Source organism: Hylobates moloch, unplaced genomic scaffold (assembly GCF_009828535.3).
Source record: "Hylobates moloch isolate HMO894 unplaced genomic scaffold, HMol_V3 SCAFFOLD_8, whole genome shotgun sequence".
NCBI classification, from domain to species: domain Eukaryota; kingdom Metazoa; phylum Chordata; class Mammalia; order Primates; family Hylobatidae; genus Hylobates; species Hylobates moloch.
In genome coordinates, this window is record NW_026652283.1 from 31,011,776 (window position 1) to 31,038,922 (window position 27,147).

At 40.9% G+C, this 27,147-nt stretch overlaps 1 protein-coding gene across 8 annotated transcripts in view; it reads right to left on the reverse strand.

The window, feature by feature from the left end:
- FGD4 (FYVE, RhoGEF and PH domain containing 4) overlaps positions 1-27,147 on the reverse strand; it is a 248,049-nt gene that overhangs the window by 69,984 nt on the left and 150,918 nt on the right. For 7 of the 8 annotated variants that reach the window (XM_058442941.1, XM_058442940.1, XM_032159969.2 and 4 more), the window contains one exon: positions 6,847-6,999. In XM_058442941.1, the coding sequence (XP_058298924.1) occupies positions 6,847-6,999 (153 nt within the window). Of the gene's footprint in view, positions 1-6,846; positions 7,000-11,349; positions 11,423-27,147 lie in introns of all 8 variants that reach the window. The other variant, XM_058442942.1, reaches the window with a different exon arrangement.

Sequence of the window (27,147 nt, forward strand, 5' to 3'; positions counted from 1 at the left end):
GGCCCTGTGAAGAACTGGATCTTACAGACCCAGATATATATAAGGAAGAAAGGAATAACAATCAGAATAAAAAAACTGGGGCATGGTGTCTCATGCCTGCAATCCTAGCACTTTGGGAGGCCGAGGCAGGTGGCTCACCTGAGGTCAGGAGTTCAAGACCAGCCTGGACAACATGGCAAAACCCTGACTCTACTAAAAATACAAAAATTAGCTGGGCGTGGTGGCACATGCCTGTAATCCCAGCTACTTGGGAGGCTGAGGCAGGAGAATCGCTTGAACCCAGGAGGTGGAGGTTGCTGTGAGCTGAGATTGTGCCACTACACTCCAGCCTGGGAAACAGACAGCCTGCCTCAAAAAAAAAATTAAATATGTAAGTAAATAAATAAACAAAATAAAAAAACTCCTATGCACTATTAACTAAAAGACCTAACAATCCAAAGGGTACACAGGAAAAACAGTGTTCACTCTCACTTATTAGTATTTCAGGGAAATACAAATTATATCCATAAGCTGATACCATTTCAGTCAAATCAGATTGACTAGAATTTTAGCATTTCTTTTTTTTTGAGACAGCGTCTTGCCCTGTCACTCAGGCTGGAGTGCAATGGCACGATCTCAGCTCACTGCAACCTCCACCTCCTGGGTTCAAGCAATTCTGCTGCCTCAAACTCCCGAATAGTTGGGATTACAGGTATGCACCACCACGACTGGCTAATTTTTTGTATCTTTAGTAGAGATGGGGTTTCATCATGTTGGCCAGGCTGGTCTCGAACTCCTGACCTCGTGATCCACCCGCCTCGGCCTCCCAAAGTGCTGGGATTACAGGCGTGAGCCACCACGCCCAGCTTGACCAGAATTTTAAATCTGACAATACCAAGTGTCAGTGAAGATATGAAGCAATGTGAACACAACATTTTTGATGACAGTATAAATTTATAAAACCACTAAGAATTCAGCATTTAAAAAATATATATCCTAGAACAATTCTTATACCTCTATATAGGGTGTTTATTTTCACTTTTTCATTAATTAAATGAATATTTATTGAATATCTACTAGGTTCTAGCCACTTGAGCCTATCAATGAGCAAAGGAAAAATGAACAAAAAAAATAGCAAGTAAATCATTTATCGGAAGGAGGTAAGTGCTAGGAGAAAACGTGGTGAGGGCTAAAAGAACAAGATAAATACCATCCAGGGTGTGTGGGAAGTCAAAGGGAGGGCAGATTTCAGTCTTAAACAGGGTGTTCAAAGATAGGCCTCCGTGAAAAGCTGGGATTTCAGTAAGCCTTGAAGTGGAAGGAATTGTTTGGGGAAGGGCTTTGCAGCAGGTGGAATGACAGCCAGGGACAGCTGGGGTCTAGAGGCCAGCAGGACTGGAGCAGAATGGGCATGTGGACAAAAGTAGTGCATAGGGAGGCCTGAGAAAGTAGACTCTGGACCACTTCTTTTGACTTTGCATGAAATGAGAAGTCCCTGCAGGGTTCTGAGCTGAAATGTAACATGACATAACTTAACTTTCGGCAGGGTCACTCTGGGAGCTGTGCTGAGAAATGTAGAGGAAAACAGGGCAGAAGCAGGGCGGACAATTAAGCGGATATTACAGAAATTCAGGCAAGAGATCACAGCGCTTAGGAAAAGGTAGTGAGAAATACTTGGATTCTAGGTATATTTTTAAAGTAGATTTCCTGGTAAGATTAAATGAAACATATGAGAGAAAGAGAGGGGAGGCAAGGATGACTCTGAAGCCTTGGGTCTCAACTACCAGAAGGATGGAACGATGGTCAAGTGACATAGCAGGCAGAGCAATTTTGGAGAGGAGAATGGCAGTGAGCAGTTCAGTTTCATACATGCTAAGTTTGAGATCTCTATTAGACTATAAATAAGATGGGTTTTATTACACCCAAATTTATAGATGTAAATAGGAAAAAAAATTGATTATTCAAAGTAATTATCTAGAATGAAAAGAAACTAATTGCCAGTTTAAGTCAGTAGTCTTCAATTACTCTTCTTTTTAAAAACAGAAACAACAAAAGCTGGCTATGTATAAATGCATTATAACATTACACTTTTAAAAGAATGGATCATTATACACAGATTTTTACTTTAGAAGCAAATGAATAGGTTTAAGTACTCTATATTTATGTAAGTTACTCAAACAACAATGTGGCTCTTTAAAGCATTTAATGATTGAGACATTATGTGACAATTTGCACTTTATAAAAATAATCAGGAACTATGGAGAATGTTCTGGATAAAAGCTGTTAAGAGAAAAAGAACTATTAACTTTAATTACTAAAGGAGCTATTTTGAGTCACTGTCTAGCATGGCAGGAAACAGGCCAGTATTAAAAGTGGTGAACAAGAAGAAAGACTTATGCTGGAGGTTGCTCAGTAATTTGTTTGACTATTAGGATTGGTATGAAGTGAATAAGCCATTGTTTCCAAGGCTTTAGGGTATTTTCTGAGGCTGAGGCAAAACAAGCTCTAATTATGAAACAAATCCATTTCAAAATCTACATATTCCAATTTGGATCCAAATGCAAGTTTATCCAATCTCTAATCTAAAATTTATCTTTCTTTCTTTCTGCTGATTTTGAAATAGCAAAGGGCTGCCATTCTGGTCATTCCTTTTTCAGGTTTAAAATAAAATAAAACTTAGCTCATTCACCTTTTAAAAACCTTTAATAATCCTTCAAAAATATTTACTTACTGGTAATTAATAAACACAAAACGTAAACCATATATTGTTCCAGAGACATTACTACATAATCACCACTAATAAAGATGTGCAATACTTTCCCCTTTTAAAATTACCACAGTAGGCTGGGCACAGTGGCTCATGCCTGTAATCCCAGCACTTTGGGAGGCCAAGGCAGGCAGATCACCTGAGGTGAGGAGTTTGAGACCAGCCTTGCCAACATGGTAAAACCCGGGCTCTAACAAAAAAGACAAAAATTATCTGGGCGTTGTGGTGCATGCCTGTAGTCCAGCTACTGAGGAGGCTGAAGAGGGAGAATCACTCAAACCTGGGAGGCGGAGGCCACAGTGAGCCGAGATCACACCACTGCACTCCAGCCTGGGTGACAGAATAAAACACTCTCTCTCAAAACAAAAAACAAAACAAAACAAAACCCACAATAAATTGTAACTATAATCTTCTTAACTATCTATATAAGGAAAAAAAGATATAATTACGTGCTTATTTTTATCTAGGTGAGAGTTTTGCAAATGCAGCAACTGATATTATAGTTTGTACGAATTCTTTGTTGTGGACTGTCCCGTGCATTGCAGGATGTACGGCAACATCCCCACCCTCCACTCACTGGCTGCACGTAGCAACTCCCACAAGCAGTGTCAAGCAGAAATGTCCCCAGATACTACCAATGTCCTATTGTCGGGGGAGGATATGCAAGTGTGGGCAAAATTGTCTCCGCTTGAGAACTACTCACCTAGAATAAGAGTCCCAAATTAAACTAAAACAACATAGTGTCGTGGGTAGCGGGTAGCAACTATCCGGGGCTGGTGGTGTTGGCAGTAAAGGAATTTACCAAGACAGTTGTAGGTAGAGAAAGGCTTATTTATTAGACAAAGTACGAAAACACACTGCAAGAAAGCAACAGGCAGATCAGCAAGAGAAGAGCTGACTACAAAGAGACAAAGGCTTCCTGGGGATTTTACAGGATGGTGCTTGTGCTGGAGAGGGCTACATGCAGTACTGATAATGGCAATGCCAAGGTTGCGGTGAGCTAACTTTCATTTTTCTATCAGCCACGGTGTCTGGTGATAAGTCAGCGCAGGAAGATTGTGAGTTATTTGCACAGGAGGGCTACGTGTTCTGGACCAGGAAGAAAGGCAGACTTAACAGTTTATCTGCCTTTTCTTTCCGCTTTCCCCTGCTCCTGGCAGCCTGACTCCCCTTCCCTTGTTAGGACCACACACATAGTGACCTTGAAGCCCCAGCAACCTCACCATTCACAACTTGTAAGGGATTTGCAGTGAGGCAGGAACAAAGGTGTCGGGGTGATAATTCCTTGCTCCATGCAGTAGGTCCCTATTAGCACCCCCTTCTCTTCTCTGCCTCCGTCACCCAAATGTTAGGAGAAATTAAAATTAGCTTCTCTCCACTAAAGAGTTAAGAAACACTCGCTGGGCGCGGTGGCTCACGCTTGTAATCCCAGCACTTTGGGAGGCCGAGGCGGGTGGATCACGAGGTCAGGAGATCGAGACAACGGTGAAACCCCGTCTCTACTAAAAATACAAAAAAAAATAAGCCAGGCGTGGTGGCGGGCGCCTGTAGTCCCAGCTACTCGGAGAGGCTGAGGCAGGAGAATGGCGTGAACCCGGGAGGCAGAGCTTGCAGTGAACCGAGATTGCGCCACTGCACTCCAGCCTGGGCGACACAGCGTGACTCCGTCTCAAAAAAAAATAAAAATAAAAAAATAAAAAAAAGAGCAAGAAACACTCATTATTGGGTACTGTTGATTGACTTACTGACCAATCTATGTGGCAGCTCATCTGACAATACTAAGATGTAGCCTCATTTCAGGGACGTTGGTCCCTGCATGGCGCATGTTCAAAGTTTTAAAGAATAGCAGAAACAAAGGGGAAGAAATGTAGCAATATAGCAGTGTGTTATCGAAGACTGGTTATGTACTATGTGAGCAGACACATAGGCTGATGTGATGAGTAAAATATACAGCAGGTCAGGTTGTAATGAATGAGAAAAAATAAAGTTCGTATGGAGTGCTACGGTCTGAGTGTTTGTGTCCCGAAATTCATGTTGCCATCCTCATTCCCAAGGTGACAGTATGAAGAGGTGGGGCCTTTGGGAGGTGATTAGGTCATGAGGACTGAGCTCTCATTAGTCAAATTAGTGCCATTGAAAAGAGGCCCCAGAGAGACCTCTCACCCCTTCCACCCTGTGAGGTTATAGTGAAAAGATGGCCATCTATGGACCAGAAAGCAGGCCCTCGTTACACTCTGAATCTGATCTTGGACCCACCTGTGCACCGGAAAGCAAGCCCTCATCAGACCCTGAATCTGATCTTGGACTTTCAGACCACAGAACTGTGAGAACTACACTTCTGTTGTTTATAAGCTACCCAATTTATGGTATTTTGTTACAGCAGCCTGAACAGACTACAACATAGGGAAATATAAAAGGGCAGGGTGAAAGGTGAGGTTAAAATTTTAGCCACGGGTATCAGGGAAAGGCCAAACACTGCTTGAAAGTATTTTGAAAAAGAAGTATAAAGTACTCTGTGATTTATTTAATATCTGCAAATATTCCCTTTAGTTAGAAAAGTATATATACATAATTAGCCTATATTTAACATAGGAAGTAAATATGTATTTAAATAACTATATAGTGGCTTTAATATAACTACAAAACAGCAAAAGCAAGGTTAAGTGTTGTCTACTTAAAAAGGGGATTATTTTGGCACACACAGCTCAGGAAGGACACTCACTATATCTGTCAATACACTGACTTTGGAAAACAATGAAGTATTGCACTGCATCGTCCAAAAATAAAGGCTTTTTAAGTAATGAAATTCTTCCTTTGATCAGGAAAATTACATCAACTACAATTGTATTCATTATTAATATTCTTACCTCACACTGGATCTTTGTCAACTCGGGTCTAATGGGCGAAATGGAATTTTATATTTTGGAAATAAAAAGGCTTAAATCATGGTAAAAAAAAGTCCTGTTTATATTCACGTCAATGCTGTAAGGGAGCAGTGTAGTCAAAAGAAATGGTTGTAAGCTCATGAATAGGCTACTCATCTGAATCATCAATTATCTGACCTCGCTTGATAGTGATATTCCATACCACCACAAATATAATTGTAGTGAGAACAAGACAAATATCCCATAATCTAGAAGATTCATTTTAAACTTGTTCTAAAATTTTCTTTCAGAAATCCTTAAAACATACAACTTTAAGGAATAACACCACTTATTTTATAATGCGTGCTCTAGAATACATTTTTCTTTGCAAGAACAGGAAAGAGACCTAAGTAAACACAAAATAAACAAAAACAGAAATTGATTTTTCCCAACTGTAGTAATTCTGACAATGCCCAGTATTATTTCTCATATCTGTTTAGCATTCATTATAAATGAAAATCTATAAGGAAGAAACGACACATTAAACTGTAGGGTAGCTTAGCTTTTGTGTTCCATTTCAAAAGGCCTTGCTCTCTATCGTCAAAAGTAATTTTGTGCTTCTCAAAGTTAATACCCAGTTCACTAGAAATTTCTTTGTAAAAGGAAATGGTCACTGAAAAAAATCATTCAAGCTTCCTACCATTATGGCTTTTTCTTTACCCTCACTGGCCACTCAATCCTGAATGAAGGGCTGTTACTGTTCCTTTCTGCGGATGACCTTACTATCAGGTGTTTTCATGCCCCACCTCCCTAATGTTTTCAAGTCACGTGCTTGATAAGTACACGAAGTGCCGTTTTAGAATTATGTTTCACAGATACTGACATCTAGCAAATCATTTCTTTCTAACAGTAGCTCCAAACACATTTATTACACAGACAGTAAGTCCCTGTGCTAGGTCAGGCATAATAAAGAGATCGCAGTTCCGTTAAGATGACATGCAAACAATTTCAGCAAAATGAAAAGATCCATAATAGAGAAATGTATGTTGTTTCAGGAGCAGAGCAAATAGCAACCTCTGCCTGAGAAGATGCACAGATGGACTCTTCTCTAAAAAATAATGTACCCAATTCCTTCCTTCTAGCTTAAAACACTTTCTTTGTGGCCATGATTTTTCTGGTTAGCCTTCACTGATCAACAAAGTACCCACCCTGATGGCAAACTCCCAGTGGGCATACCTTGTGGCTTTGGACTTGCAGCTGAGTGTTTCGCTGGCCTGTTCCCATTTATTCCCTGAGGCTCTTCTTCAGATACATTCTCACCCACCAGTGTGGTCGTGCTGCTTGTGGAGCAAGGTGGAACTAAAGCGATCTTTGGACAGGTACTGCTGCCTGCAAGAGTTCAGAAGGAAAGGGCAGGTAAGTATGGAGGCACAGCACAACACTGTCTTATAAGTTAAATTTCTCCTGACCCCATAAAACAAAAACAGTCATAGTGACAAGACTAAGCATAGAAATACTTTTCCCACATGGGCTGGCCTTGACAAAGAGTTTTCCTGGGAACTATCTCATTCCATGTGCTTTAGGAATCTTATAATGGATGTTGACAGAAGACTGTTATACACAGGCCTCCTCTCCTTGCAGGGCCACAGAAAGGGCAGAACGCAGCTGCTACGATGTAGGCGAAAGAAAGGATGGAATTAATCCGTTAAAAGCCTTCCTTTTTAGTGTTGGGTCTTGTGGCTAGTCATAGAGCAAGTCAAAAGAACAAAGGAGGAAAGCCCAACGCGACAGCTGACCTAAAGACTCTAGGAGAATGGCTCGATTAGAAACGAACAAATACACACGCGCCCACGTCCACACACACTCTCTCGCCCACTAGCTTACTGAGACTCCACATCCACATCCATGACATACGCTAACAGTGACCCATGTTTTCCAAAGAAAGGATGGCAAGATTATACAGGTAACATGGTCACATTTATATAGAACTCAAAACCCCCAAAATGTTCTTTAAAATCACACAAATACATCATGAGACATAGATGAAGAGGAAGAGATTAAATGTTTGTTCACTTTCTGGTATAAAAAGTTATATGTTGAATTTCAGATACTTTTAAAGAAGTCATGTGTCAGTGTTCTCTCTTTATTATGCATATTAGATTTCCTTCTCTTCTGGTTGACATGGTGATATTAAGACCACTGACTCTGCTTCAGAGAAAATAAAATTTCTACCAGGAAATTCACTATAATTGAATCAAAGAATGCAATTTAAGGAATTATCATTTGGCTAAGAAACAAAGAGTTTCATTTTTTTATAGAATCCAGATATCTCAAAGAGAACTCAGAGATTTTTTAAGCCTTAATTATTGAAAACAAGAGAAGCTATTTTTAAAAAACCTGATCAACTTTCTATTGAGTAAAAAAAAAAAAAAACTCTCTTAATTCAATTCACTATTAAATAATATTGATTAAAAACCACATTTGGGCGAGGCGCGGTAGCTCACGCCTGTAATCCCAGCACTCTGGGAGGCCAAGACGGGTGGATCACCTGAGGTCAGGAGTTCAAGACCAGCCTGGCCAACATGGTGAAACCCTGTCTCTACTAAAAATACAAAAATTAGCCAGGTGTGGTGGTGGGTGCCTGTAATCCTAGCTACTCAGGAGGCTGAGACAGGAGAATCACCTGAACCCGGGATAGGGGGAGGTTGCAGTGAGCCGAGATCGCACCACTGCTCCAGCCTGGGAAACAAGAGCGAAACTCCATCTCAAAAAAAAAAAAAAACCAACAAAGAAACCACATTTGTGCTTTATTTTCTGTTGCTCTCCTTAAAATTTATCTTGGTAAAACCGATTTTGGAAAATATCAAGAGCTCCAAGTGCCGTCTCAACAGTTCTTTCAGAGCCAATACCAAAACAGAAATTAAATGACGCCAGGAGTTTGAGACCAGCCTGGGCAACATAATGAGACCTTCTCTTTACTTAAAAAAAAAAAAAATTAGCTGGGCATGGTGGTGCACGCTTGTGGTCCCAGCTACTGGGGAGGTTGAGGTGAGAGGATCTCTTGAGTCCAGGAGGTTGAGGAAGCAGTGAGCTATAATCACACCACTGCACTCCAGCCTGGTCAACAGAGGGAGACCTTGTAACTTTGAGAAAAGAAAAAAAAAGGCGGGGTGGGAGGGATGGTCCTCATCAGACACCCTTCTGCTAAAATGGTTTATCAGCGAGATTAAGCATTGTTTAGTAAAATATAACAAGAATTTAGAAAGCAAAAGTAATGAAGGATTGACAGATTATTATTAAGATTATAAAAAGGCTAGGTGCAGTGGCTCACGTAATCTCAACACTTCACGAGGCTGAGGCAGGCAGATCACTTAAGCCCAGGGGTTTGAGACCAGCTAGGCAGCCATGGCGAAATCCTGTCTCTTCAAAAAATACAAAAAAAATTAACTGGGTGTGGTGGCATACATCTGTAGCCCCAGCTACTTAGAAGGCTGAGGTGGGAGGATGGCTTAAACCTGGGAGTTTGAGGCCACAGTGAGCCATGATCACACCATTGCACTGCACTCCAAACTGAGTGACAGAGCGAGACAACATCTCAAAATAAATAAAATTATAAACAGAAGAAATACAGTTCAAACCTTTAAATGTGTAAGCTTATCTATCTTGGAAAAAAGCATGTGAAATAGGCAAAGTATATCCCTAAAATCCACAACACGTCATGCAATCACTTGGCCTTTTAGGAGGAAAATCTGGATGCTTTTTCACAGTGATACTAAGAATGGCTTGAAGGCCACCTGCCGGGGTCTAGTGAAGGATGGCTGTAAGGCCCAAACAGTGCAGAGCCACAGCTCAACTACAAACTAGAGGAAGAAACTAATGTAATTGTAAATTGAGACCCTGAGACATCATCAATTTATAAGAGAAAGCAGCAACAAGACTATACAAAGGGGGCAGTTAATGGGTTAAATGAGAAAACAAATTATGTTGAGTCTTTCTAAAAAGGTCATCACTATTACACATTAAAATATGAAAAAAGTTTGATAGTCTATTTAGAAATAAAACATGTCTTACCTAAATATTAATTTGAATGAAAACTAGGCACTTATTTCTAGACAGCAAACTTTCAGGGTATGGTAGGTTTCGCAAGTGTCATGTTTATAGAGAATATCTCCCATGAATGTGCCAAAATGCATGCAATGAGATCAACTGTGCATCTATTTTTAAAATAAGTTCATCAAAGTCATGATTACACATCTATTGCAAGAGGCAATTAGATCAACATTTCAGAACATTGTTTATTAAAACAAGTCTGTAAACTCCAGCCACTATCACAAAGCATGAAAACATGGTGAAGGACACAGAGAACATTTACATTTTTAAACATTTGTTTAAAAAAACAAAAAGGCAATGACAAATACATAGAGCTCATATGTGGCTGCAAGGCTAAAAATACTATTAATAATTATTTGGCCCTTTACAGGAAAAAATGTACGGACCACTGGTATAGGTTAAACAAATCATGGTAAAAGAAGTTTGCCTAAAAGAAGCACCCTTTCATTAAACACTTCATCTGCTAACGTCTTGGATAACAGCAACAAAAACTGAAACTTTTTGTTTGTTTATGACTGACTTAGCCTACTCATATTTGGAAACAGTCCTTATTTGGGTGCCAGTTGCCTAACAGGGAATTGAAACCAAAATTATAACCAGATGGTCTCTCATTCAAGACGTTTTACATTAACTCTGGAGGTTCTTTGATTGGAAATTACAATATCAAGAAGAACCAGTAGGGCTGATTTATAATTATAAACAGTTATCTTAGAAACAGCCATAACAAATTACAGTATGTTAGTTAGCATGGGGAAGGAGAGGTATCCGATTTAAATACTATCTCCTCTTGAGGACTGGTCATCTTTTTATCCACTTTTTAGTACTAACCCATTTTGTACTCTGACTTTGGGTTGCTCACCTATGCTTGCTGGGTTGTATCTCCTATAGGAATCCCTAGACATACGCTAACCTCAAATACTCTCAATTGACCTCACTATTGACTGCATATAGCTTCCTCGTTCCAACTGCAGAGGCTGCCACTATGGCTTAACTTTCCTTTATCTGTCTTTTTTGGCATTTAAATAGTCATGCACTAAGTCACGCTTTTGTGTGGTAGATATGCCACATATACAATTGGTTAGGGTGACTTATGGCTACTATTTGCAAGACTGTTATATTTTATAGGCTGTTATATTTTACCAAATCATTCTTGAATTATTCTACCCTGACCACACTATTTAGTTTTATTGCTACTCCGACCTCTACTTTATAGTTTATTTTTTTCTGTAGCACCTATGGCTTTCTAACAAACTACATTATTTACTTTTTTTTATTGTTTATTGTCAGTTTTCCCTGGTTAGAATATAAGCTCCAGGAAGGCAGCAATCGTGCTCCTGACAAATCCCAGGAATACCACCTGTCACAGGGTAGATGCTCAATACATATTTGTCAAACAAATGAATTCTGGAGACCTTGGGCAACTGTCTCTGTTTGCCAAAATTCTTAGTTTCTATTTCATAAAAGATGTTTTCTAAAGTCTGACAATATGGAAATATGTAGTTTAGAGCCCAACCTATATAAAATTTTTGATATTTCCATTTAAATCTAAAATCCAAAACATTCAAAGTTATTCTACACAAATCCTCAATATTCAGTTAAAACAAAAAAAAAATTAAAAGCTATACATACCCAAATAATTTTCTTCACAACCCAGAAGCAGATTGGTAAGCATCTGGAATTGCAGAACTCTCCAGATGTTTGTCTTGATAAAAAATAGTAACAGTAAAAAAAATCCCAGTTATTGACTGAATGTTTCTGTTATTATTTTCATTTATCATTATGTTTTTGAGACAGGACCTCACTCTGCCACCTAGACAGAGGTGCACTCACAACTCACTGCAGCCTCAATCTGAGCTCAAGTGATCTTCCCATCCCACCCTCCTGAGTAGCTGTGACTACAGGCATGCACCACCACGTCCAGCTGATTTTTAAAAAATTTTTGTAGAGATGGGGTTTCTGTTGCCCAAGCTGGTCTCCAACTCTTGGTGTGAAGCAATCCTCCTGCCTCAGCCTCCCAAAGTTACGGAATTACAGGCATAAGCCACCATGCCCAGCATGTTTGTTTATTATTTTATTTACATTTACTAGGATCACTAACTTATAAGCATTACAGGCTGCCAATATTTCAGACTCATCATACAATGCTACCTAAAATTAAAGAATGTCATACTGTCAGGTAAAGCAAATGGCTTGAGATCTTTTGAGTTCAAAAGTAATATAAACTCAAAATAAGACATGAAGGGAGATAACTGTAGATATTCAATATTTTTAAAGGTCTCATGGTTGGATGAGCACAAAGTGTAAAAAGGCAACTTTGACTGTTATCTTTCTTAAGCATATCAACAATGTGGCCATGCAGTTGACATAAATGTACAGCCTCTCAAGACAAAAATATTTTTCAAAGCAGTAATTTTCAGACTAGAAATATTTTGTTTTCCCCAAATTATACTCCATAATTATTTACTGAGTGCCTTTTGTTTGCTACCCCGAAAGGATGAAAAGGATAACACTAAGATTTCTAAAGAATATTATTGTCTGTGGCACCTTAAAAGTTAGAATTCTGTTAGAACACAACCTGCTATACTTGTCCTAATTCCAATTTTGAACAGGAGCTGATAAGACCCATGGCCACAGTACTCGTTATAAGAAGACTGTATTGCTACAATAAAGATGTGGGCTCCAGAGGTCCAACACTCTGCTCCACCACTCTCGGGATGGCCATTTGTTGTTAGAGGCCATGTGTCCCTGCGTAGACATGTTAAAAGTACACACTCCGGCCAGGCGCAGTGGCTCATGCTTGTAATCCCAGCACTTTGGGAGGCCGAGGCAGGTGGATCACCTGAGGTAGGGAGTTCGAGACCAGCCTGACCAACATGGAGAAACCCTGTCTCTACTAAAAATACAAAAAAAAAAAAAAATTAGCCAGGCGTGGTGGCTCATGCCTGTAATCCCAGCTACTCAGGAGGCTGAGGTAGGAGAATCGCTTGAACCCAAGAGGTGGAGGTTGCAGTGAGCCAAGATCACGCCATTGCACTCCAGCCTGGGCAACAAGAGCGAAACTGTCAAAAAAAAAAAAAAAAAAAAGACACACTCTATGATGACTCTTGCATTGGAGCTGGCCAGTGTGCTCTGCTGTACCTTTGCATGCTGATTTCTTAGGTAGAGACTGAACTTACCACTGCAGCAGGAAGGCAGCTCTCTCTCATATTTGCCCTCACTACTGCCCAAGTTCCATGTGCTACCGGAGGTTCCCCTTTCTGCTGTGTTCAACTAAGAATGCTGGTTAAAGCCGGGAGTGGTGGCTCACACCTGTAATCCCAGCACTTTGGGAGGCCAAGGCAGGCGGATCACCTGAGGTCAGGAGTTCGAGACCAGCCTAGCCAACATGGTGAAACATCGTCTCTACTAAAAAAAAAAAAATGCAAAAATTAGCCGGGTTTGGTGGCGGGCGTCTGCAATCCCAGCTACTCAGGAGGCTGCAGCAGGAGAATCGCTTGAACCCAGGAGGTGGAGATTGCAGTGGGCCGAGATTGAGCCACTGCACTCTAGCCTGGGCGACAGTGTAAGACTCCATCTCAAAAAACAAACAAAGAAACAAATAAAGATTACAGAAAGATCTAGCTATTTACAGTACACAAATTACTGTGTGTGTGTAGGGATGAGCAGAGTGGAAGGCGGGAGTAAAGAGAAACCACAATCAAGTACATGTGTCTCTCTCTGCCTGCTTACAAAAGGCAGTTCTAGTTGACACCATCTTGAGCTGGAGGAGGTTCGCAGACTGCTGCGCTTTATCTGAAAATTGTTTCCAATTCAGCATAATACCCATTTCTTGGTCCCTTCGTTTACAGCTAAGCATAGCAATATGGAAGAGACTGGGCAATAGATTTATTAAAACACCTCGCGTTACTGCTGTGTTGGTGGTGAGAAACGGGCCTGAGAAGTTGCCCATTACACACGATAAGATAAATGCCGAATTTTTAAATGATCACATTTTTTCGCCAGAGCCTAAGATTCATAGTAGTTTTGAGCTTTAATATCAGTGAATACATCATGAAGAACTCCAAGCATATTACTGTGCAGATAGGCCTGAAAACTGATGGTATATTTTTCTGGTATGATCATCTGTATCAAAAGGCAACTCAAATGCTAGGTACATGCACACTTAGGCAGCTTTCCTTGATCCCTAAAAGCATGACATTCAGCTGTTTGGATACCAATTTTATCAGTTATTGTATTAAGCACTAAATACAGTTCTACAGCAATCTACACATTCTTCAAGTCAGCCCTGTCAAATAACCCTCATTTTCCTGTGGTCAAATCATGGCTTCTCCATTTACTGATGATCAGCTGGGTGAATGACTTACTTTCCCTGTACTTCAATTTTGTCATCTATAAATGAAAATTCATAGGATTCATAATAGTATCCACCTAGGTTGCTGTGAGGATTAAATTATTAAATTCTATTGAGCATACTCCAACAATAGCTAGCACATGGTATATCTAAAATAGTTATAACTATTTGAAATTACTAACACTTATGTAATAATGCTGCATGATGCCGGGGGAGTGTTCCTTAGTCTCTGCTCCTCCAGCCTCCTAAGCCTCTTACTTGCTGTCTCCTTCTAGGTCTGCCCTGTCTGCTTGTATTTGCCCTCACTACTGCCTGAGTTCTATTTTCCTACCACCCAGTACTTGCTCATGCTGGCTTTAGCACCGGCTGTTAGCTTCACTGCCCAATGCCTCTGCTACTCTCTGGGATTGCCAATAGACCATTTTGGATAAATTCTGGCAAAATCATGACTCTTGCAAACTAATATAATAATGAATTATTTGCAAATGTATGGACCTTGTATATCAAGTATGAATCTCTTATTCAACAAAGATGGTAACAGGATTAGTAATGATAAAATGCCTAACAACCGATATGCAGCTGAATTTACCACAGATAACTCTAGTCTCAAATAATTTAATCATAATTCTCCTCCAAATTATTTTCACAATATTTCACATTCTTGTAAATGTGTGTCCTGGATTCTAAAAACGTTTTTCATTTCTTCTCCATTTGACATTTCTTCATTTGCTAGTATCACAATTGCTAGTTTTTGATAATTAGTCGTTTTCTGAAAAGCATGTTTAAGTGCTTATGAACTTTTTTCTTTCTTTCTTTCTTTCTTTTTTTTTTTTTTTGAGACAGTGTCTTGCTCTGTCGCCCAGGCTGGAGTGCAGTGGCGCTGTCATGGTTCACTGCAGCTCTGACCTTAACAGGCTCAAGTGATCCTCTCACTTCAGTCTCACAAGCAGCTAGGACAGCAGGTGCACCATCACACCCGGCTAATTTTTAAAAAAAATTTTGTAGAGACGGGGTCCCACTATGTTGCCCAGGTTGGTCTCGAACTCTTGGGCTCAAGTGATCCTACTGCCTTGCCCTCCCAAAGTGATGGCATTACAGGCATGAGCCACCACTCATGCCCACCTACTTTTTAAAAACTCAATGTATGATTTTAATATATCTTATCTGTATGCTGCTGAAGTACTAACTGGTCTATAAGAATTAAGAATAGCCAATGATCAACTGTAAAAAGAGTAACAAAACCTATCAAGCTTTTACTTTATTCCATTCTTTGTTTTTTTCTTTTTCTCCCTGTTTAAATGTACTGAGTGATAACTCCTTAATTAAAACTGCCAGGTACTCGACTAATTACTAGAGACAGAAAGACAAATAAGACACTATCTTCACCCTCAAGTAACTCATGGCTAATGGGAAAAGAGACATGAACAATTCTATAAATATTTGCAATGCCTGCCTTACCCCCACATCCATCCCCAGCCGACTGCAGTTGGGAAGCAAAGGCATCAGCCCAGGCATAGGATGATGAGCCTGGAAGTAAGGCCGTGCCAAGGGGGAAGAGAAGAGGAACGCTGGAGACGCGCTGGGGAAACAACTGGCAGGGGCACTAGCTGTAGAAGGCAGGGCCAAGGCGGAGGAAAGGATGACACTTACTTCACAACATTGCTAGTGTGACAGGGAAACAGTGCCTTTCACTTTAAGAACGCAAGAAGAATACTGTTTTGTGTGTGATGATTTCAGGAGCCAATGAGGCGAGGCTGTCAAAGATGCAGTCTGCCTTGACATTCATTGGCCTCAGCCGTCCCTAAACACATCATGTGCCCTCATTTTCAATCTCATTGTTATTATTAGATATAGTCCCTTTGGTACTTTCTTTAAACTACCATTTTGTTTTCATTTTAAGGGAGTGGGGAAAGCCTATTTGCCTAATTCAGGGCCAATTATACACAGGCTCTGATCCATTCATTATGTTTTGTTGTTTGTGGTCTCACTTGTCCTTCCTCCTCTAAGAAGAGCTGATTTCCTGAATTCTGTTAATAGCAGCAACAAATATCAGCCAAGCGATTCGGATGGAAGGATGAGGGGGAAGCACTCAATAAGAGCCTAGATAACTTTTTTGGGTGTTTGCCAGTTCCTTCCGAACCCCAGAATTAAGAGCCAGGCGAAAATGAATTCAGAGCACATGCCACGGGCCCTGGAACAACTTTTCTCTAAGTGTGTTCCGTGGACTGCTACTCTGAAAAGAGGATCCCTCCTCTCCCATCACTCCTGGCCACATCCAGGATTCTGTATGAAATATCTGTTATTTGCCCAATTCTAAAGCTTCATCTTGTACACTTACAATACTAGTGGGCATATCAGAGGTTCTGACAAGCTCTGCAATAAAAAAAAACCTGCTTAACTCTGAACTCAGTGTTTGTCTGGAAAACCTTTCCACCACATATTATTGTAAGTCAACTTCCCATAGAGCTGGTATATCTTGGAACATGTTTTGGGAAAAGCTGCCCTAGGGACTCTGTCCCACGTTCCTGACAGCTATGTTTTGGCCGTTTCCCAGACCTTCCCATTGCCGTTACTGGCACGTGCTTTTGACTTCTCGGTAATCATCTTGGGTGCCCCCACGCCCCTGACTTTGAAATCATGAACCCAAACTCCAACCTGCCCTTGGACCTGATCCCATATGTTCCCAGCCTTGAGGCTGCATGATCTCATGATGTTCTGACTACAAAGCAGCAGTAGGGCAGGACCCAGGATGCCTGAGTTCTATGCATGGAGTCTAAAAATGGAGTAGCCCTCAGCCTAAAAAATCAGATGAAACCACATTCTGTAATTCTGCCAGTCCACTTTCTCTTCATTCTCTCCACCTCCCTCATTTCTCTCAAATGCAAAATCCCACAGCCTAACAGACTTGGAGGCATGCAACTTAGGAACCACAGGAAATCTCCAAAGGAACTGGTTCTTTCCTTGAAGTGGTTATAAAATAAATCTGCATGCTGCTTTAAGTACAGGAAGCAAGTTTCATAATAATTACCAATACAGAGAATAGTAATATGAAAATGCAGAATAATGCATGCAGTTTTATTTCATTGAGACAAGTATCATAAGATCTCAGAATACAAAAGCAAATTTCTGGCCTGTAGTTCTAAGTAGCGAAAAGATATATTAGCCCTTTGCTTTGTTACCTCCTTGTGGGTTTAAACTCTTAAGATCGGACAAAACACTTCATTTGATAAGAAGCTTGACTTCACATTGAAGATCTATAATCCAACCACCCCCTCACACACAGATGCCGCAACAGGGTACTAGGGGATGCTCCCTGGAAAAAATCGTTTTCAAAATGGCCTTTTATCAACTGATTTGTTCTCTGAACACCAAGACAACTCTGTAAATGCAATGTAACATATAGCTTCAGGCAGGGATACACCGATGCTGAGACATGTCCTTCAGTAGCATAATACTAAAAACTATTTATCCTGAATATCACAAAAATATTAACAATCATAACTTGAGGCCAGGTGCAGTGGCTCATCCCTGTAATCCTAGCACTTTGGGAGGCCGAGGCGGGTGGATCACTTGAGGTCAGCAGTTTGAGACCAGTCTGGCCAACATGGTAAAACCCCATCTCTACTAAAAAATAAAAATAAAAATTAGCTGGGTGTGGTGGTGGGCACCTATAATCAGAGCTACTCAGGAGGCTGAAGCAGGAGAATCGCTTGAACCCGGGAGGCGGAGACTGTAGGAGCAGAGACCGCACCACTGCACTCCAGCCTGGGCAACAAAGTGAGACTCCGCCTTAAAAAAGACAGGATTTCATAGTGCTTTAAAACTAATGCAAACTTGCTTTTAAATACTACTACTATTCTTACTACTGTTGGTGATAATGGTAGAAATCATATCTAATAATATTGAGTGTTTATTGTGAGCCAAGCACACATTGTGCAAAGCACCTTATATGCATTATTTCATTTACTCCACTCAAGAATACTATGATGTAAAGTATAGCAGGCATTTTTATGTCCATTATAAAGATGATTAAGAGGTGGTAAGTGGTTAGGCTGGGGTGTGTGTGTGTGTGTGTGTGTGTGTGTGTGTGTGTGTGTGTATTTTTTGTTTTTACATGCAGACAGGCTGGAATATAGTGGCATGACCATATCTCACTGCAACCTCAAACTCCTGGGCTCAAGTGATCCTCTCACCTCAGCCTCCCAAGTAGGTGGGACTACAGGTGTATGCCACCACACTCAGCTATTTTTTTTTCATTTTTGTAGAGACTGAGTCTCATCATCTTGCCCGGGCTGGTCTCAAACTCCTGAGCTCTAGTGATCCTCCTGCCTTGGCCTCCCAAAGTGCTGGAATTACAGATGTGAGCCACTGTGCCCAGCCTTGCCTGATGTTAAATGTCATATCTACATGTGGTTTGTAAGCAATTTGTGGACACAGATTCTAGCTATTGATTCTTTGGCTTTCAATGAGCAGGTACACAAGTCACTGCAGCTATTTGCCCTAATTCTGTGCCTTTATGAGGCAAGATTATGCCGCTAGGAGCTTCAAAATATCCAGGGCATCAAAGAAATCAATTTAAGAAATATAAGGTAAGAGGAACATGAGTCTTGATTTAGGATAACTCAATAGACATCAAGACAGAGTTCCAGATTACCTTGCCTGTTTCCAGCTTTGAACCACTTACCACCTCTTCAGCTCTGCAGACTCCTGACCTTCCTCTTTTCCTCTTGTTCTGCTCCCCATTTCTGACCTACACTTGCTTCTCAAATCGAGGCTGATGAGGCCTCACCATTGTAGACTCTTCGACATTCTCTCTGGAAGCCAGTGGGCACACTCTCACAGACTCACTCTGTGCTAGTCAAGTCCTACTTCCCTCCATGCTCTATGGCTGTAGTTTCTGCTAGGCCTGACCCAAACCTCCTCAGGGAGGGGTCAGAAAAGTGCTCACGAGGCACTGTCACATAGACAGCACACCTCATTTCACCTTTGGCATCCCTAAAGAATGGGACAGATACCTGCAGATTACAGGTAAATAAAAGTAGGGTTGGTTAAAAGTGGCAAAGCCACGAGTCACAACAGGGCTTTTAATTCCAAGGTCACTGCTCTTTCCACCACAACTGAGGGCCCTGTTGTCAGGTCAATATGTGTTTTGCATTAGAAATGGGTTCATGTCTGGGGTGGTGGCTCCTGCCTGTAATCCCAGCTACTTGGAAGGCTGAGGCGGGAGAATGGCTTCAGCCCAGGAGTTTGAGACCAGCCTAAGCAACATACTGAGACTCCATCTCTTTAAAATAATAATAATAAGAAGAAAAGAACAAGAAAAACAGGCTCATAATCTGGAGCTGTACTTCTAATATTTGGGTGGCTGTGGGAACCCATTAGCATTTGTTTAATTTTGCTAAAGAGTCTACTGGCCACACATAAGTACAACAAAGATCTCAGATCCAAATGAATTGAAATAAATATTGTTGTGAGAAACTAACAATATTCACAAAAATAATTAAAGACAGTGTATCATAAAACAGATTTTAAGAAAAACTTTCAGATTTAAAATGAATTCTTAGAATCTGTTCCAGGAAATTAAGATAATTATGAATGCCCTAGAGCAAATTCAGATCTTTAATTCGCTTGAAGAATTCAGCAATTATACCCTGCTACAGACTTCAAGCATTTCCTCTCCAAAGCTGGAATATGTGCCAACTGTTTCCCCTACAGGAAGGGTTAGAAGCAACAGAAAAAAAAGTTATGAGCTGCATAGATATTAATTCAACAAGCACTCATCTAACACCTTGCAACAGAAGGCACTGTAACAGTACCAGGAAGTAAGGCACCACGTGGGACCATAACATCTTCAACCTACTCTCAAGGAGCCAACTTTCCAATGGGAAGATTAAAACAATCCTCAATCAGGGATCTGCAGCCTACAGGTCACAGGCCAAATCCAGCTTCTGTCAATAAAGTTTTACTAGAATACACATTAATTCATTTACATAATGTGTATGATGCTTTTTACTATGTTAGTAGAGTTGAGTAGTTGCAACAGAGACCATATGGCCTGCAAAGCCTAAAATATTTACAATCTGGCCCTTCACAGAAAAAGTTTACAGAACTTGACCTAAATAATCAAGGCAACGAACTATGAATTACCGCTATAATTTTCCAGTTTTGGTTGTGTCCCCAGCTAGTGGTGTGACCTTGGGCAAGTAAAAACCTCTAGGTTTCTGTGAACTCATTAGCAGCACCATACACAGTTGATCTAGCACACCTTGGCTGATAACCCACTCTGGGATGTATTTAATAAATTCAGTGTTATATGGTATAGTCTTTAGTTTCTTACTGTTCTAAACCCTGCATGCCTACCATGCGATTGTGTCAGTTGCTTTCCTATTTTAAGCAAAAATTATCTTCCGCAACTATCTCTACTGCATGTAAACCAGTAGACCAGAAGGGGTTAGCCACCTCTAAAAAAATCATGCTTCTCTGTCAGTAGCTCTCAACCATGACTACACTAGAATCACCTGTGGAACTTTAAGAAAGAAAATTGCAATACCTGGGTTGCACCCCAAACCACTTAAGTCAGTCTCTGGGGTGTGAGACCAGGTATCAGTGTATGTTAAAGCTTCCCAGGCAATCCCACTGTACAGTCATGGTTGAGAATCACCGGGCTTAGTGTTATTAACAGGCTTGGATCAAATTAGTATTTACAGTGGAAGCTATATGAAATGAATTCCATAATTTTCAGCTGGTAAGCTAAAGTTCACCAAAACACCATGAAGACTAATTTTAAATAGTATTTTTTTTTTTTTTTTTTTTGGAGACAGAGTATCCCTCTGTCACCAGGCTGGAGTGCAATGGTGCGATCTCAACTCACTACAACCTCCACTTCCCGGCTCAAGCAGTCCTCTAGCCTCAGCCTCCGGAGTAGCTGGAACCACAGGTGTGAGCCACCACGCCCGGCTCATTTTTGTATTTTTTTGTAGAGACAGGATTTCACCATACTGACCAGGCTGGTCTCACACTACTGAGTTCAAAGTGATCCACTTGCCTCAGCCTCCCAAAGTGCTGGGATTACAGGCATGAGCCACGGCATCCAGCCAAAAAAAATTTTTTTTGTTTTGAGAGAGTCTTGCTTTGTCACCCAGGCTGGAGTGCAGTGGCACCATCTCGGCTCACTGCAAACTCGGCCTCCCAGGTTCAAGCGATTCTCCTGCCTCAGGCTCCCAAGTAGCTGGGATTACAGGTACCCACCACCATGCCCAGCTCATTTTTGCATTTTTTGTAGAGACATTTTTTGTTTCACCATGCTGGCCAGGCTGGTCTCGAACTCCTGACCTCAGGAGATACACCCATGTCGGACTCCCAAAGTGCTGGCATTACAGACATAAGCTATGGCGGCTGGCTCTGGCCAAATTTTACTACTAATTATTTAAGCTCATAGCACCATGTGACTCTTGTTTAAGTCACAGCCAATACTTATGTGCAAAGCATAAAGTCCTCTTCACAGGTAAGTAATAGTAAGATTATCTGATTTTAGAATCCATTTGTGACATAATAAAAATATATATACTTGATCTTTGTCTCTTGTTTCTGACAAAGAACAGCACTTAAATCTCTTGTAATTTCCGGCTGGGCGCGGTGGCTCACGCCTGTAATCCCAGCACTTTGGGAGGCTGAGGCGGGCGGATCATGAGGTCAGGAGATCGAGACCATCCTGGCTAATACGGTGAAACCCTGTCTCTACTAAAAATACACAAAAATTAGCCGGGTGTGGTGGTGGGCGTCTGTAGTCCCAGATACTTGGGAGGCTGAGACAGGAGACTGGCGTGAACCCAGGAGGCGGAGCTTGCAGTGAGCTGAGATTGCGCCACAGCACTCCAGCCTGGGCAACACAGCGAGACTCTGTCTCAAAAACAAAAACAAAACTCTTGTAATTTCCTAAGTGGTAGGGATAATAAATAGGAGCATCTTTTGTTCCTAACGGAGAGTTCTTAAATCTCTTGACACTTCCTGGGTGGTAGAGGCCTCTTTTGAGGAAATGACTCTTGGCGTAACCCTAGGTAGCCTCAGGATGGAGGTGGCTGCCAGAAAGACCAAGTAATGATCAGAAGCATGGAACTTTCAGACCCATTCCTCCCAACTTCTGGAGAGGGAGGGCACCTGGAGACTGAGTTAATAATTGATCACGTCTACATGATGAAACCTCTAAATGACAAGGATCAGAGAGCTTCCAAGTTGGTGAATACATCCATGTGCAGGGAGAGTGGCCTACCCTACCCCATGGGACAGGAGCACCCACATTCAGGAATCTTCTGGACCTCACCTTATGTATTAATCTCTCTTTATCTGGCTGTTCATCTATATTCTTCATAGTATCCTTTATAATAAACCAGCAAATGTCAGTAAAGTGCTTTCCTGAGTTCTGTGAACCAATCTAGCAAATAATTAAATCTGATGAGGAGTTCGTGGGAACCTCTGATTGACGGCAAGTAAGTCAGAACTATGGGGTGCCTGGTACTTGTGACTGGCATCTAACGTGGAGATAGTCTTGTGGGACTCAGCGCTTCACCTGTGGGATCTGATGCTAACTTCAGGTAGAGTTGAAGAACTGGTTGTTGCTGTGAGGAAAACCCCCCATTTGGTGTCAGAAGTGTTCTCTGGGTACAAAGAGATAATATCACTACCAAAAACAACCTAGACATCCCCTTATATGAAAAGTCACCAGTTAGGAGCCTTGAGAAATCAAAAGTAAATTATTTATGGCCAACAGAGGGCATGAAAAGCTCCTATACAAGCAGAAACTTCTGTAACAATGAAATCAAAATTTTTATTGACTTCATAAAGTGTGAAAGAAATAAAAACAGATGTAGGAAAAGAACTCAAAAGGCAAAAGCCTTTTTCTAAGAGCTGTAGCCAACTCATTTATTCACAATGTCTGGTTTATAAATCGACCAGATTCTTGGCTTTTCCCTTGCTTCTGCCCACTGCCAAACTATTTTCCATTTATTCACAACAAATTTATCTGCAGGTCCAGAGAGGAGAAGAAAATCAAACTGCCTAATATTTCATAAGTTTTCACAAGGAGGCTGCTAAAACCAAATAAAATTGTTTTTAATTATCTCAATCACAAGTAACCAAGGATGAACAAATGTTTCTCTTCACAAAAGGGAAAACAGATCCTTTTCATAAGCAAATTCTTCCTGACATTGTTGCTATTAATTTTGTACTACTTTGCTGGTTTACTTTTCTAAACTTGATTTCTCTAAATCTGAAATCTACCAGCTAAAACATCCCAGCCTAATACTATTTCTGTAGACTTTATCTGCTTAAAACTACCTCAGCCTACTGTGTTGCAACACTTTGTTTTGCAGTTACCAACGCTGCTCGTTCAACTTTTCAAACCTGTATTTTGCTTCATGGCATTAATAGATAAAATGAACACTGCTAAGTAGGAAAAACTCCTCAGGACCAGCCAGTCACCCAAAAGCTGCTACTTTAAATGCAGCAACACTATCATTTGTTCCCAGGTAAGGATCACTCAGACCTGCGGTGAAACGCAAGGTGATGTTTATCTGGGAAGTACTTTTTTTTTCCCCCCTGAGGAAAAAAGCAGGATGGATTACTAAAACTAGTGGTTGAAAGGTCACATTTTTGACATGATTATTTTATGACTGTGAGAAAGTTACTTAACTTCCTTATAAATTAGAGAAATATTTTTACTGCTCTACTGAAGATGTAGATCAAAGTTCTTCTTTTTGATGGTTGGTAATTTTAAGAAAAACATGTAACAAATTAGGTGACTCTCTAAAAAAGGCTTGGTGATACTCTCTACTCCTGAGTCTCCTCTTTATTTTGATATTCTCTTTTTAAGAAAAATATTACTGGCCGGGCGCGGTGGCTCACGCCTGTATTCCCAGCACTTTGGGAGGCCGAGGTGGGTGGATCACAAGGTCAGGAGATTGACACCAGCCTGGCCAACGTGGTGAAACCCTGTCTCTAATAAAAATACAAAAATTAGCTGGGCGTGGTGGCGGGCGCCTCTAATCCCAGCTACTCAGGAGGCTGAGGAAGGAGAACAGCTTGAACCCGGAGGCAGAGGTTGCAGTGAGCCGAGATTGCGCCACTGCACTCCAGCCTGGCAACAGAGTGAGACTCCATCTCAAAAAAAAAAAATTACTATAAACCCCATTTTACTAAACATTTAATATTTAGCAGCTTACAAAGTTAAGTATTGGCTTTCCTTACTCCCTGCTGCAGAATCAGACTAGCAGGCCTCACATTTTTTCTAGACCCAGAGCACAATAGCATTGTGTGTTAGGCTTCTAACACTGTAGGGGATTGTTTCAGTCATGCAAAACTTAAAAAGCAAATACTGCTTCTAGCTTATCCATTATTTCCTATATTTTTTTCTGGCTGACAGAAGAAAGAAGTTAGGAAGAAAAATGAACCAGTTAATCAAAGATAACCAATTTTCCAATTCTGAATTTTAAAACTGCATTACTTAAGCCATATTTGGCTACATCTAATACAATTTTTCTCCTACAAATAAAAAGTTTGACTATTGTATTCATTCAATGATATAACCAATTTTATTACTCCCTTGCTTCAAATCCTTTAATGGAACTGCAAGGCCCGATGGGGAGGGGGAACCTCAAAACCTCTAGTTTGCATAAAGGACCCTTCACATTAAGACATCTATCTTGCCTGTAATCCCAGCACTTTGGGAGGTAGAGGCGGGCAAATCACCTGAGGTCAGGAGTTCGAGACCAGTCTGACCAACATGGGGAAATCCCGTCTCTACTAAAAATACAAAATTAGCTGGGGGTGGTGGCACATGCCTGTAATCCCAGCTACTCGGAAGGCTGAGGCATGAGAATTGCTTGAACCTGGGAGGCAGCGGTTGTGGTGAGCTGAGATCACACCATCGCACTCCAGCCTGAGCAACAAGAGTGAAACTCTGTCTCAAAAAAAAAAGAAAAGAAAAAGAAAAAAAAAAACGCATCGATCTCCTGAAGGGCCTAATATCCATCTACTCAGAACTACGTACCCCTAACGCTCTAGCCACATTCTCATCTTCTCCATTCCTGGAAAACACAGTTCTCTTTTCATATGTTTCTCTCTGCTTTTACATACGTTGGTTCTTTTAGCTTAAAAAACAAAGTCTTTGTTTAAACAAATTCTTCAATATCTAGCTCCAATGTTACCTTTTTTGAGGAAATTTCCTTGAATCAACGAAACATTAGTTGTTTCTCCTTTTCTATTCTCCAAACATATTTTGTACCTCTCCTATGACATTTGTCACAGTCACTGCATTTAGAGGTCTATGAGGGAGGCAAACTTAAACCTCCTTGAAGATAGAGGTATTACACAATTTTTAGGATTGAGTATAGTGAATACAGTTACATTTCCTAACCCTAAGCATGACTTGTTACCATTCTGTATCGAAATGGTCAATTTTAGATAAAAAGTTAACAGAAATACCTTTTTTCCTTGATATTTCTTATTTTGCTATTTTACACTCTAAATTAGTAACTCTGATGGAAATAAATTAAAAAAAATTTACTGGCCAATATTAGAGAAAAACATGATATTTCTAATAAATCAGTAACTACTGATAGACATTAGGGGGCTTACATTTATAAAATAACAAAATTATTTTCAAGCTTTGTATAATTTCTTTTTGCTATAGTCAAAATTGATTCCATATTTCTAAGAAGTCATGTAATCTAACAATGTATAATTACTATTCAGATCAAGTATATTATCAAATAGCAAACAGCAGTTCATAGATTTTAACTGTGCATTTGGGGAAGGGAACTTTTTTTTTTAACATTAACTGTTGGCTACGGATTTTAAAATGCAGGTCAATTTCCGATTATCTAGATAAATTTGGAAATAAATTACATGAAGTGTAAACACACAAATAATTCTTACACTTTAATTCATGTACTGGCTTTTTTTTTCCCCCCGAGACAGGGTTTCGCTCTTGTTGCCCAAGCTGGAGTGCAATGGCGTGATCTCAGCTCACTGCAACCTCCGCCTCCCAGGTTCAAGCGATTCTCCTGCCTCAGCCTCCCAAGTAGCTGGGATTACAGGCATGTGCCACTATGCCCAGCTAATTTGGTATTTTTAGTAGAGATGCAGTTTCTCCATGTTGGTCAGGCTGGTCTTGAACTCCCGACCTCAGATGATCCACCCACCTCAGCCTCCCAAAGTGCTGGGATTACAGATGTGAGCCACCACACCTGGCCCATGTACTAGTTTTCTATTCCACATCAAGCCTTACAGGAACTACTGAGGAAACATTTCTAGATTATTTTTTATTCAATCTTTTTACTTTTCCTATCACCCTCCTACAAGAGTGTTTCAAAGAGTGAAATGACTTAAATGTAGGAAGAGAAAAAACAAAAAGAGGGGCAAGTACATCATTAATATAAAACATTAAGGACCTCTTTTTTAAATTTATTTTTATCTTTTTATTTATTGAGACAGAGTCTCCCTCTGTCACCTAGGCTGAAGTGCACGATCTTGGCTCACTGCAACCTCCACCTCCTGGGTTCAAGCAATTCTCCTGCCTCAGCCTACCGAGTAGATGGGACTACAGGTGCGTGCCACCACGCCCAGCTGATTTTTTGTATCTTTACTGGAGACGGAGTTTCACGGTGTTAGCCAGGATGGTCTCAAACTTCTGACCTCACGATCTGCCCTCCTCGGCCTCCCAAAGTGCTGGGATTACAGGTGTAAGCCACTGCGCCCGGCCTAAGTACATCTTTTTTGTTTTGTTTTGTTTTTTGAGACGGAGTCTCGCTCTGTCGCCCAGGCTGGAGTGCAGTGGTGCAATCTCGGCTCACTGCAAGCTCCGCCTCCCGGGTTCACACCATTCTCCTGCCTCAGCCTCCCGAGTAGCTGGGACTACAGGCGCCCGCCACCACGCCCGGCTAATTTTTTGTATTTTTAGTAGAGACGGGGTTTCACCGTGGCCTCGATCTCCTGACCTCGTGATCCGCCCGCCTCGGCCTCCCAAAGTGCTGGGATTACAGGCATGAGCCACTGCGCCGGGCCCTAAGTACATCTTTAAT